The sequence below is a fragment of the Pteropus alecto genome, unplaced genomic scaffold (genome assembly GCF_000325575.1).
Source record: "Pteropus alecto unplaced genomic scaffold, ASM32557v1 scaffold91, whole genome shotgun sequence".
NCBI lineage: Eukaryota > Metazoa > Chordata > Mammalia > Chiroptera > Pteropodidae > Pteropus > Pteropus alecto.
The window spans coordinates 488,902-500,883 of NW_006431910.1; the positions used below are offsets into that span (position 1 = coordinate 488,902).

Genomic DNA, 11,982 nt, shown 5'->3' on the forward strand with positions numbered 1-11,982 from the left:
CCCTGTCTCCTGCTCTCTCCCGAGATGCACCTGCCTCCTCTCCAAGTTCCATCTTTCACTGGGGCCTCTGAACCAAAGGGTGGCCCCAGGAGTGAGAACTTTGTTTCTGAGCCTCGGCACTCCAGGGTCATAGCCCAGAGCCCTTGACCGTGGTCCCTCAGCCGATGCACACTTTTGAGCTCTGGGCACCTCAGCCTCCCAGGATTATTACCATGTTCTGGCCTCTGTCCGCTCCCTCCTCTGGTCAGTTCTGGCCGCACCTTCAGGACACTGTTCATCTCTCCTTGACTCCCAACAGCTCCCCCACTCTAGAGTAGCCCCAACCTGGAGTCCAGGAGAGGAAAGTGGCAGAAAACACCTGGATCCCTTCCTTCTCTTGACCCAGCATCATGGCTGGTCCAGCTCTGTGCACCTGGGCGCAGATTGTGTCCTCTCTTTATGTCGAGGGCAATGTCTCTCGAACTTAGGTGTGGTTTCCGTGGATGGTGTGAGGTCTCCCGAAGAAGGCCCGAGAGTCCCTTCGGACATGCGTTTGTCCATTTTGAGTTCCACCTGTGCTGCCTGCATGACACAAGGCAACTCATTTCATGTTTCTGAGCCTCCGGCCCCTCATCTGCAAACTGGGCCGTAATCTTGGTCTCACGGGGGTTACGTCATGTTGTGTTCTATGCATAAAGACATGTGCAAATACAGTGCCTGGCACACAGTAGGTGCTCAGTAACAGATGGTTTCTGCCTGTCCCTGCAACTCTAGCCATTATCTGCTGACTTTTTAAAAAAGGAGAAGAGGAAAGAGAGAGGATGGGGTGAGCGGAGAGGGTGGGGACCCTGTTAGAAAGGGCTTCCCTTGACTCATATAGGAATGGGGAGGTGACATGAAGGCTTTGAGGAAGATAGTGAAGGCAGACTGTCAGAGATTCTGGTCAGGAGACCTGGGCTGCTCACTCAGAAACTGACCCTTCCCCTCTCCAGCCCTCAATGGTGTTATGTGGGAAATAAAGGGTTTGCTCTGAGGCACCCCCCCCTTCCAGCTCCAGTACCCTGTGCATCTTGCTCTAGTCTTTGCCAGGGAGTCACAAAATGGGATGTGTGTGTGGCAGGAGTGGAACTGTGGCCCTGGAGAGAGAGGGAGGACACAGGCCTGGAAGGGGGGAGTGATGATGGAGAACCCCGAGAAGCAGGGGTTGGGGAGGGGACCACGGAGAGAAGGAAAAGGGCACGGGCTGGGCAGGGAAGGAGGGCGGAGGAAGAACAGAAAACATAGCTCGCCAGCCCTGTGGCCTGGCCCAGGAGCACTCTAGCCGGGCCTGGGGGCAGAGAAACCCAGCGCCCCCTCCTGCCCCTCCTCCTTGCCTCCAGTGAGAGCCGCAGCCTGAATTATGGATGAGGCTCCTTGGGTTACAGCTGCTTTGCACGGCAGTGAGGGCCAGAAATGGCAACGGAGTGACTGTTACACAGCAGCTGTCATGGAGGGGCCTCCTCAAAGAGCCTGCAGGAGAACGCTGTCTCCGAATTGGGGAGGTGGGCCATGACGGGGAGATTTGGGGGCAAGGGGGAGAAGGTGTGGGGAAAGAAGAAAGGAGTCCCCCAATGTGTGTAAATAGGGGAGCCAGGGAGTTGTGGATAAGAGGGTTGCTGGCTGGCTCCGTCCAAGCTCAGCCTCCAGGCTGGGAGACCCTGGTGCCAGGAGCGTGACCCCGACTCTGGAGCACTCTGATACCCTCTGTCTCTCCTGGGGTTCCAGCCAGCCCTAGAGGCTGGGGGAAGAGCTCCAGTCCTCCCCAGGGAAGGCGGCCTTCAGAACCGACACTCTAGTGAGCTTGTGGATAAGGGGTGAGATTAAGGGATCAGAGAAGGATTTGGCTTCCTCTGGTGTCAAGTCCTTGGGGACGCGAGCTCAGAGGGTGACTGTGCCAGGAAGGGAAGCGCCCTGGCCAGGCAGCAGGAGACTCCTTTCTGGTCCTTGTCCTGCCAACCACTTTGCTGTGTGACCCTGGGCAAGTCGCTTGCCCTCTCTGAGCCCCATTCGCGCCCTCAGGAGAACAAGAGCTTCTACCAGATGAACCTGGAGGACCTTTCCAGCTCTGAAATCTCCCATTCTAAACCCCAAACCTCAGCCCTGCTGAAACCCACCCAGGGTCCCCTACCCACTCCACACCCCACCCCTGCCAGGTTCAGATGAGGGGTGAGAGACATGCTCCTCCACCCCACGTGGCTCTGAGAAACTCAGGAGAAAGTAATCGTGAAACGCCACACGGGGGAGGGGTGAGAAGGGCCGAGAAACGCGGAGGTGGTGTGAACGAATGGAACAGCAGCCGCTGTGTCACTGAGTATTACATCACACTCAGCCTACACATGCACGGGGCCGGCACTCACACACACGGGGGACAGCCAGCACACACTCGTGCACACGCCCGGCTCCGCGGCTGCGGGGAGGGGCCGGGTGCTCACGGCGGCGGAGCCCAAAATCCAAGAGAGGGAGCACCGCACACCCCGAGCATGGGGTCCCTCACTCCCACCTGTGTGTCCCTCCACGGGAGGAGGCACGCTGGAACATCCATGATGTCTAGGCCACACTCAGGGCCTGTGGTGCCGCATACACACTCAGGGCTCAGCAGCTCTCCATGTAGCCAGCACCCAGCTCAGACACCGGCATGCACGCACACCACTTACTGGGCGCCAGGCATCACATGCTATCTTGGATCCCTCAGTCCTTTCTTCCATCTCTGAACCCCAGCCCCGCTACCCCCTTCCCCACCCCCACACCCCAAGCTGAGGTCCTTGGGTCCAAGGCCTCGTCTTCCTCCCTTCTGCCTTCATAGGCCTAGCACACTGCTTGAGGCAGAAGGTACTCAGTGGATGTGTGCTCAGGTAATGACTTTCCAGCTTTTGGGGTGCAGGCTCCCCTTCTCCCCAGGTAAACCTGCCAGAAGGAAATTCCAGGAGTCATCTGGAAGTCATGACAAAGGGTACAGGTCAAGCCAGTTCTGGCCCAGACATTTTGGGGCCTAGACACAGGTCAAGCCAGTTCTGGCCCAGACATTTTGGGGCCTAGACACACCCCTTTAGACCCCAGACCCTTGGGCCTCCCTGGGCCTGCTTCTACATCTGCATCATAAGAAGGGTGGACCATATCTAACCTCCAAAAGTTACTTTGAAAACAAAGACTTTTTTAAGTGACTCTGAATAAGAAGACCCTGGGGTGTGAAATGCAGATTGCCCGGCTTGGCTCTCGTCCAGGAATGCTGATTCTGCACAGACAGGGCCGAGGAAGCGCCATTCTTTCTGGGACGCCCCCCTCCCCTCAGCTGATTCTGTTGCAGGTGCCTGGTGGCCTAAGTTAGAGACCCACTGCACCCTGGTCCCTAACACCCTTCCAGGGAGGAGACACTCAGGTTCTTCCAGGGTGAAAGCTGCAGGCGGGCTGTGCCCACGGGTGGGCTCGGCAAGACACAACCCCAGGGCAGCCCAGAGGGCCATTTTGCACCGGGCTTGGATTCACAAACGGTCTCGATTTCGTTCCAGCCATTCTCAAATGGGGGCGATTGTGCGCCCCAGGGGACATTTGGCAATGTCTGGAGACATTTCGGTTGTCATAACTAGGGGGAAGGTGTTACTGGCATCTCGTGGAATGCTAGATGCTGCTAAACACCCTACTAGGACACCATATAGGACTGCCCCCCCCCCACAACACAGAACGACCCCACCCCCTGATGCTCAATACCGAGGTTAAGAAGCCCGACAGTTAACATGGTCCAACCGACCACAGTGAAAATAGGAATGAAAAGGCGACCACTCATGAAACAACTTTCAACATATCACAGTGCTTTCTTTCTACCTCGTCCGGCCGGCGTTTCTTTATTTTTCAGTATGCCGAGAGCCTCACAAAAGTGGAAGTGGCCAGGGCCTCTTGTGGCCCTGAGGTTGCTCGCGCCCAGAATGCCCCTACTCAGGAGAGCCCCGTTAGGGGTGGGTGGGCAGGGCCCCGGTTGGCGCTCCTGCGCCTGCAGCCCGCGCCGAAAGGCCTCGCCGCTCTCCCCACAGGTCCCGCCTCCGCCTGCCTCCTGCTGATGCTCCTGGCCCCGCCCCCAGCAGCCCCCAGCTGCCCCATGCTCTGTACCTGCTACTCGGCCCCGCCCACCGTGAGCTGCCAGGCCAACAACTTCTCCTCCGTGCCGCTGTTTCTGCCGCCCGGCACCCAGCGACTCTTCCTCCAGAACAACCTCATCCGCACGCTGCGGCCCGGCACCTTCGGGCCCAACCTGCTCACCCTGTGGCTCTTCTCCAACAACCTCTCCACGATCTACCCGGGCACCTTCCGCCACCTGCAGGCCCTGGAGGAGCTGGACCTCGGGGACAACCGGCACCTGCGCTCTCTGGATCCCGACACCTTCCAGGGCCTGGAGCGGCTGCAGTCGCTGCATCTGTACCGCTGTCAGCTCAGCAGCCTGCCTGGCAACATCTTCCGCGGCCTGGTCAGCCTGCAGTACCTCTACCTCCAGGAGAACAGCCTGCTCCATCTACAGGTGAGCCGCCCCGCCCAGTGTGCGCATGCTCAAAGACGCACACACCCACACCGGCCCAGCCACCTACACACCCTTCTTCTGCTTTCCTATCTGGCTCTTCGGTCCCTGTGTGTGTCCCTCCTCTGTCCCCAGGCTACCCTTCCTGCTTCTCTCCATTTCTCTGTCCCTGAGTGTCCCTCTCACTTTCTGAGTGTCCCTCTCACTTTCTCTAGGGATTTTTTTGCGGGGGAGAGGGCGGTTCTTCTGCCTATCTTCCCCCGTCAGTCAGTTTATCTACGCCCGTTTGGTTCCCTTGCTGCCTCTCACTCCCCAACCCCTGACGTGTCCCCCTCTGCCTGTCTGTCTGTCTATCTCGTTCTGTCCCTCTCCGCCTCTCTCACTAACTTGCCTCCCCCATCTGTCTTCTTCTGCCTCTTCTGTCTGTCTCCCTTCACACGCCCACCCCGCACACACCCCCATGTCTGTCTGGGTGTATGTATGGGCCTCTTTCTATGATCTCTCCTTTCCCCTTTGTTTGCCTTCTGGGGGCCTCTGCCTTTCCCCCTGGCCCCCTGGCCTGGAGGCCCCCTGGCTGCTTTTCTCACCCACCCCCACTCCCTCCCACATCATGGGAGGTGGGGCAAGAGAGCGGAGCCACTGCAGCCTGTGTCTCGCAGAAGGGTCCGCCTCTCTCCAGCTCACTGGGTAATGAGACGAGGGGAAGCCCTACCCTTTCTAGATTCTCATCCCCTAAACCTATTGTCTCAATGGAAAGGAAGAAGGGGAAAAAAGGGTGAATGGCTATTAAGTAGCAGAAGATGGATGCTCTGAAAACGGAAGGAATAACAGTAATTGCTATTTATTGTTATTATTATTGATCTAAATACTGTTTATTGTTGTTAAGCTGACTGTTTGACAGTCAAATCCTCCCATTCTGTTTCCCCAGGAAGCAATAACACACCCTCCAAACCACTCTGGGAGAAAACCCTCCCTGGGCTCCACAGCCTCTGGCTAGAAGGGGGCAAGGACATCCAGATTCTCCCCTCTCCCCACACAGGCCTGGAAGGCACTGCCTCCTCCCACTGGGTTGGTGCCTAACTGATCACCCATGTGCTGAACTGCAGATCAGGTCAGGGTCGATGGTGATAAAGACAATGACGATGGCAATAATTTAGCAAACGTGTGGCAACCCACTATGAGCGAGGTGCTGGCATAACTCCCTGCCATAGAGAGCGTTCTAGTGGGGGAGAGAGACGAGAAGCAGAATACAGTAGTCCCCCCTAATCTGCAGGAGATACATTCCCAGACCCCCAGTGGATGCCTGAAATAGCGGATAGTACTGAACCCCACGTGTACTACGTTTCTCCTATATAAGAAAGTAAGAGAGTAACAACAATAACTAATAATAAAGTAGACCTGTTGTAACAATATGCTGTCATAAAAAATATGTGAATGGATTTGGAAACATTATTAAGCAAAATAAGGGTTACTTGAACACGAACACTGTGACACTATGACAGAGGAACCAAGGCTACTAAGCGGCTAATGAGTGGGGGACGAATACAGTGTAGACAGGCCGGACAAAGGGATGGTTCACCTCTGGGCTGGATGGTTCACCTCTGGGCTGGATGGCGTGAGATTTCATCACGCTTCTGAGAACAGCGCGCAATTTAAAACTTATGAATTGTTCATTTCTGGAATTTCCCATTTCATATTTTCAGGCCATGGTTGACCGCGGGTAACTGGAACTGCAGGAAGCAAAACCGTGGATGAGGGGGCACTACTACAGTATATTGGGAAAATATGGCGTGGGCATTATTATTTCATCGATAATGATAATAATAGCAGCACCCACTACCACTTAGCGGGGCACGCTGTGTTGGGCGCTGTGAAGAGAGCTCTGTAGGTGTCGACTCCGCCATTCACAAGTGTGTGGCATTTTTTAATCCCCCCGAGCCTCCGTTTTTTTCATCTGTAAAAAGGGGGTAGCGCCAGCACCCACCTCCTAGGGATTTCATAAGTGTAAGTGCGTGAATAATTTGTAAAGCTCTTAGAATAGTGTCTGGCATATGATAAGCACTATGTACCTGGTTGTTAGAATACTATTTCAAAAGAGAAACCAGCCTCATTTAACCCTGGTCTCGGTGAAATGGCCCTTCTTGAACCTCATCCTGGAGATCTGAGTCAATGTCAAGGATGATACTGAGGCCATGGGTGAGCCCCAGAATGCTCCCTCCCTTTTCTTTCCTTCCTCAATTTGCCGAGCACCTCACGGTTCCAAAGCTCACTTGGCCGCATCATCTCATTTCTACAGCCCTGTCAGGATATATTTGCCCCTCTTCACAGATGAAGAAGCTGAGGCCGAGGGTCCCAAGACTGTAGATATAAGGCCTCCACGTGTGAAGTCTCTTAAACCATTGTCCATGTGACTGTGGGCTCACCAGCGCGTTGGACCTCACGACAGCCTGGCAGTAGGGACAGTTGGGGGCAGTAGGCACAAGGAATGAAGTTCCTGAGGCCACACAACCAGGAGGAGCTGGTGGTGCTTGAGCCTGCACGGGCTGACAACATGTCAGGCCGTTTGCATCGCTCGGAAGTCTCCACTTGGGTCTGTCTGGGAGGAGGGGGTTGGTCCCCACAAGTACCGCAGTGCGGGCTCATTTTTAAAGTCACTGGCTTTGGAGTCTCCCAGACGTAGGTTCGAATCCTGGCTCCTGTCTGACTTTGGGTGAATTACTAAACCTCTTTCAATCTCCACTCTCATCTGTAACATGGCAGTCATGATAGTACTTAATGATACGAAGAAGTTTTGCAAGGATCAAGATTTAGCAGAGGGCCACACTCGCTAATGGGCGCTGTCATCATTGTTCTCATGACTACTAGTAGTATGGCAAGTACTACCACTGAGACCCGACCTTCTTATAAATAGTTATTAGTTGTTCAGAACGAGAAATCTGAGGTCAGAGGGCTTGAGGTTGAATCTCTGCTCTGCTATTTTCTGACTTAATTTTGGGCACGTCACCTCTCCTCTCTGAACCTCAGTTTCCTCATCTTTAAAATGGGAATAGTAAAAATAATACCTTCCACAAAGGATGGCTATAAAGAGTAAATGAGTTTATCTGTATAAAGCACATAGTTCAGTACTGAATAAATCACGTCATTATCCAGGGCCTGGGGACAGGAAAGGCCTAGGCAAAGGGGATCTTGAGTGAGCACTGGAGTCTCCTGAAATGAGACGTGTTTGTTCTGCACGCCCCTGGTATGGATGATGTGGGGCTCTGTGGGAAGGATGCATCTTCACACCCAGCCCTTTGTAGGAGAGAAAGACAGACAGCCTCCGCCTGTGAACTGCCGGGAGGAACTAGGCTGGGAGGTGCCACAGGCAGGTGGAGAAACGAGAGGGCTGGTGTGAGATCCAGAGAATGCAGGTGTGATCCGGGATGGAGCCAGGCCTGCCCTGAGAGGGGGCGAGAGGACCACAGCCTTTCGGGATGAGGAAGGTGGAAGTGGAAATGGGGTGGGGCGGAGGTTCTCACAGACTGCCTTCTGTATGCCAGGCACTGTGCCAGGTGGGTTCATTCATCAATTATCGAGCACTTGCTACATGCCAGGCAGCGTTCTGGGTGCTAGGGACGCAGGAGTGAACAAAAACAGTGTCTCCGCTCTCCTGCAGCGTATTTCCAGTTTGAGTGGAAGCAGGTGATAGAGTCACCGTTCTCTCTTCTAATCATTACAGGAGCCTGTATGGTGTATAAGAGCAATCTTCACACTCAGGCGGCTCTGAGTTTGAATGCCAGCCCCACCTCCAATTTGCTCTATGGCTTTGGGCAAGTTGCTTAAGCACTTTAAGCCTCAATGGACCCATCTGTAAAATGAGGGAAACGACCTGTACCTAGGGGGTTTGTTGTGAGGATTGTAAATGCTTCTTGTAAAGGGCTTCACATGGTGTCTGGTTCAGAGTAAGCATCATTTCCTCCATTTCACAGCTGAGGACACTGAGGCTCAGTGAAGTTAAGGTACCAGTCCGAGGTTACCCAACTTAGTAAGGGGCACAGCCTACAACTGGCCCAGATCTATCAGACTCAAATGCAGGTGTTCAGAGCCCTGTCTCGAGTTCACATCTGCTTTCCTCTATATAATAGCTGGTGAACCTGAGCAAGTCGTTTGCCTTCTCTGAGCCTCCCTCTCCCGGTCTCTGAAAGAGGGGTAATAACATTATCTGCTTCATAGGGTTGTGATGATCAGGTTACGACACGGGCCATGTGTAGCACAGATCTTGGCTCACGGTTAAAGCTCAGGAAATCAGCTGCTTGCCATGATAATGACACTGGCGTAGACTGGTGAGCACTGTCAGTGGGGGTGCCTGGCACATCAGAGACGCTCACTACAGCTTTGTTGAATGAATGAGGTACATTCCAGGACTCACTCACTCATAAATATCAGATGAAGATGAATCTTAATGATCACTATCTCAAGTCCCTTGTTTCACAGATAAAAAACTGAGACTCAGAGAAGCACCCGGAGCTGCCCAAGGTCAGGCAGCCCAGCCACTAGTGCCAAAGACTGGGGCTTGAGAGGTAGGAAGGAGGCAAGGTTAAGAACAGGATGCTGTCCAGGGAAAGGGGGCGGGGATGCTGCCTTGAGATTCCATATGGACGCAGAGAGCTGTGAACTGGCTGGGGGAGGAGAGGGAAATGTGGTTTTGGAAATGGAAGATGACTTTAGCAGACGTTCTCAGCCCAGAGAGAGGGGGTGATGGAGAGCGGGGCGGGGGGGCGGGGAGGGCGAAGGCTGTGAAAGTCAAGAGCTTATTAATGCACAGAGAATGGTTTTTAACGGTGGAGAGAGGAGGACGGATTTGAGAGCTGCAGCTGAGGAAGTGGCAGCAGGATTTGGCAAACAGTTTGGACGTGGGGAATGGACCCCCTAGGCTGAGGCTCAGAGAGGGAAGGAGCAGGACTTTTGCAGAGGGGAAAAACGGGAAGGACAGGAGGTGGGAATCAAGGAATTCTGTAGTTCACAAATTGGGGCTGTGGGCCAAAGGCACCTGAATGTCCTAGGAGCTCCAAACTTTTGGTTTTTCTCTTCCTGACATCCCAAAGCTCCTGTACTCCCTCTATGCTGCCCGCCCCCCCAAGTTCGATCCTCTGACCAGGTATCTGTGGGTGTGTCCTACTCTCACTGACACTCCAGAAAAAAAAGAGAAGCCCTAACTGGGTGTTTGAGTGGAAGGTACTCAGAACTCACTCCCTGGCTGGGCTGAGAAGAGAAAGACAAGGGCATCTGGCCAAGTTGGGCCAGGCTAAGGACACAGAGGTACAGGGAGCCCACCGGAGACCTGAGCTGGGCATGGGGGGCGTGGCACAGGGGGCCAAGAACGCTGGCGTCAGAGGCAGCTGAGAAGGTTGAGGGGGACGGATCTCAATGTGGCCAAGAGGAGGATTCTTGGCAGGCTCAGTTCCTGGAGCAGAGGGCGGGGGCCGGATGGGAGGGTGTGAGGACATGCAGGCGCACAGGGGTGGGTGCTGTGGGTGTGGGCTGGGAGTCAACGCCCTCGCCTGACCTGAGCACCTGTGACCAGGCTCCTGGGTGGGGTTGGGGGATCATCTCCCCAGGCAGGGACAGGTGGGAGAGCCACAGCCAGGAAACAGGACCCCAGGGTGAGCTGGCTTGAGCATAGAGGATGCTCACGTCCCTGAGAACTGGCCCTCCCGGGCCTACTGACCACTGCGATGTGGAGAACCTCAGTCAGTGGGATCTGACCTCTCTCTGGCCAGCCCTCCATCTCTCTGGGTCTCTGTGTTCCCCTCTGTAAAAAGTGGGCTGGGCTGGTGGACGCAGAGAACCAATTCCCAAGTCTAGCTGATTGATCATCATCAATACCTAGGTGAGCTAGTTAAAATGCGGAGTCCAGCCTCTGCCCCCTCCCACACATGGAGCATACCTACTCCCCTAAACCCACACCCCTGTTCATGCTGAGGTCCTTCCAGCATCAGTATGCTCTGAACTGGGGGGGTGGGGGCTCCCCAGCCCTAGACAAGTGGGACAGCCCTTTTAAGGCAAGCAGTGATGCAGGACATCAGGCAGCTGGCTCCTTCCCCTCCCCTGCTACCTCTGGAGCTGACACCTGGTCCCCTTAATATCCCAGCCTATTAGCAGAACTTTTGGGCCCCAGGGAGCTCCTCTGTTAGCACAAAAGGGATGCCACTTATCTGAGCTCCTATTGTCATAATAACCACCATCTCTTGATGGTGGTCTATGTGCCTACTAGGTCCTATACCCTTACAGCATGATTTCATCTAACCTTCCATCGGCATGCTTGGCGGGGGAAGGCAGTCTGCAAGTTATATAGACCAGGGAAACTGAGGTGCTACGAAGCTAAATAACTTGCCCAAAGTAACACGGCTGGGAAGAGGGCAAGGCGGATTGGCACCTGGGGCCGTGACTCCTGAGCCTGTGGGCTTCGTCAATGGACCGGATCCTGGTGTGTGGGGCACTGTGCCCAGCACTTCACTGTCTGATCTTTATGTGGATCATCTTCTTTAATCCTCAGGGCAAACCCATGAGGAGGTACACTCATCCCCATTTTATAGATGAGGCTACAGGCTTAGGGAGATTAGTGGCTTGGCCAAGTTAACAATAATGGCCAACTTGTAGGATGCCTTCCACACGGAAACCTTGTTCTAAGCACCTTAATACATGGTGCTTCATTTAATCTCTGCATCGTACAGATGAACAAACCGAGTCACACGGATACTCTAGGTGGCACAGTCAGCTAATGACAGATCAGGATCTGAAGTCAGGAAGTCGGGCTCCCCAGCTGGCAGGCTTACTCAGCCCAGAGCTTCTCATTCTCCATGTGGTCCTCTGACCAGCAGTCAGCATCACTTGGGAACTTGGAAAGACAGGCAGACTCTCAGGCCCCACTTGTTGAATCATAAACTCTGGTGGCAGCACTTGGGGATCTGCAGGGGATTCTGATCCACCCTAAACTTTAAGAAACACTGACCTTGACTACATTGTTCTTCTCATATTAACCTCTAACTAGGTTATATCGAAGACGCAGGATTCAAACTCAGGTCTCCCAATCGAAAGGTCAAATTCTTTCTATTCCCGCGGTCCTCCCTTTCCTTCCCCTCCTCCAGGCCCTGAGGGGAAAGTTCCCACTTGTCTCAGCATCACTCTCTTCTTCTCCACCCCCCCCCACCCCCCCAGGATGACCTGTTTGCGGACCTGGCCAACCTGAGCCACCTCTTCCTGCACGGGAACCGCCTGCGGCTGCTGACTGAGCACGTGTTCCGCGGCCTGGGCGGCCTGGACCGGCTGCTGCTCCACGGAAACCGGCTGCAAGGCGTGCACCGCGCGGCCTTTCGCGGCCTCAGCCGCCTCACCATCCTCTACCTGTTCAACAACAGCCTGGCTTCGCTGCCCGGCGAGGCGCTGGCCGACCTGCCGGCGCTCGAGTTCCTGCGGCTCAA

At 54.6% G+C, this 11,982-nt stretch overlaps 1 protein-coding gene across 1 annotated transcript in view; it reads left to right on the forward strand.

The window, feature by feature from the left end:
* Nucleotides 1-11,982, forward strand: part of RTN4RL2 (reticulon 4 receptor like 2) — a 14,755-nt gene that overhangs the window by 1,844 nt on the left and 929 nt on the right. Inside the window, exons 2-3 of the mRNA XM_015599090.2 lie at nucleotides 4,044-4,525; nucleotides 11,720-11,980. Of these exons, the coding sequence (XP_015454576.1) occupies nucleotides 4,044-4,525; nucleotides 11,720-11,980 (743 nt within the window). The remainder of the gene's footprint in view (nucleotides 1-4,043; nucleotides 4,526-11,719; nucleotides 11,981-11,982) is intronic.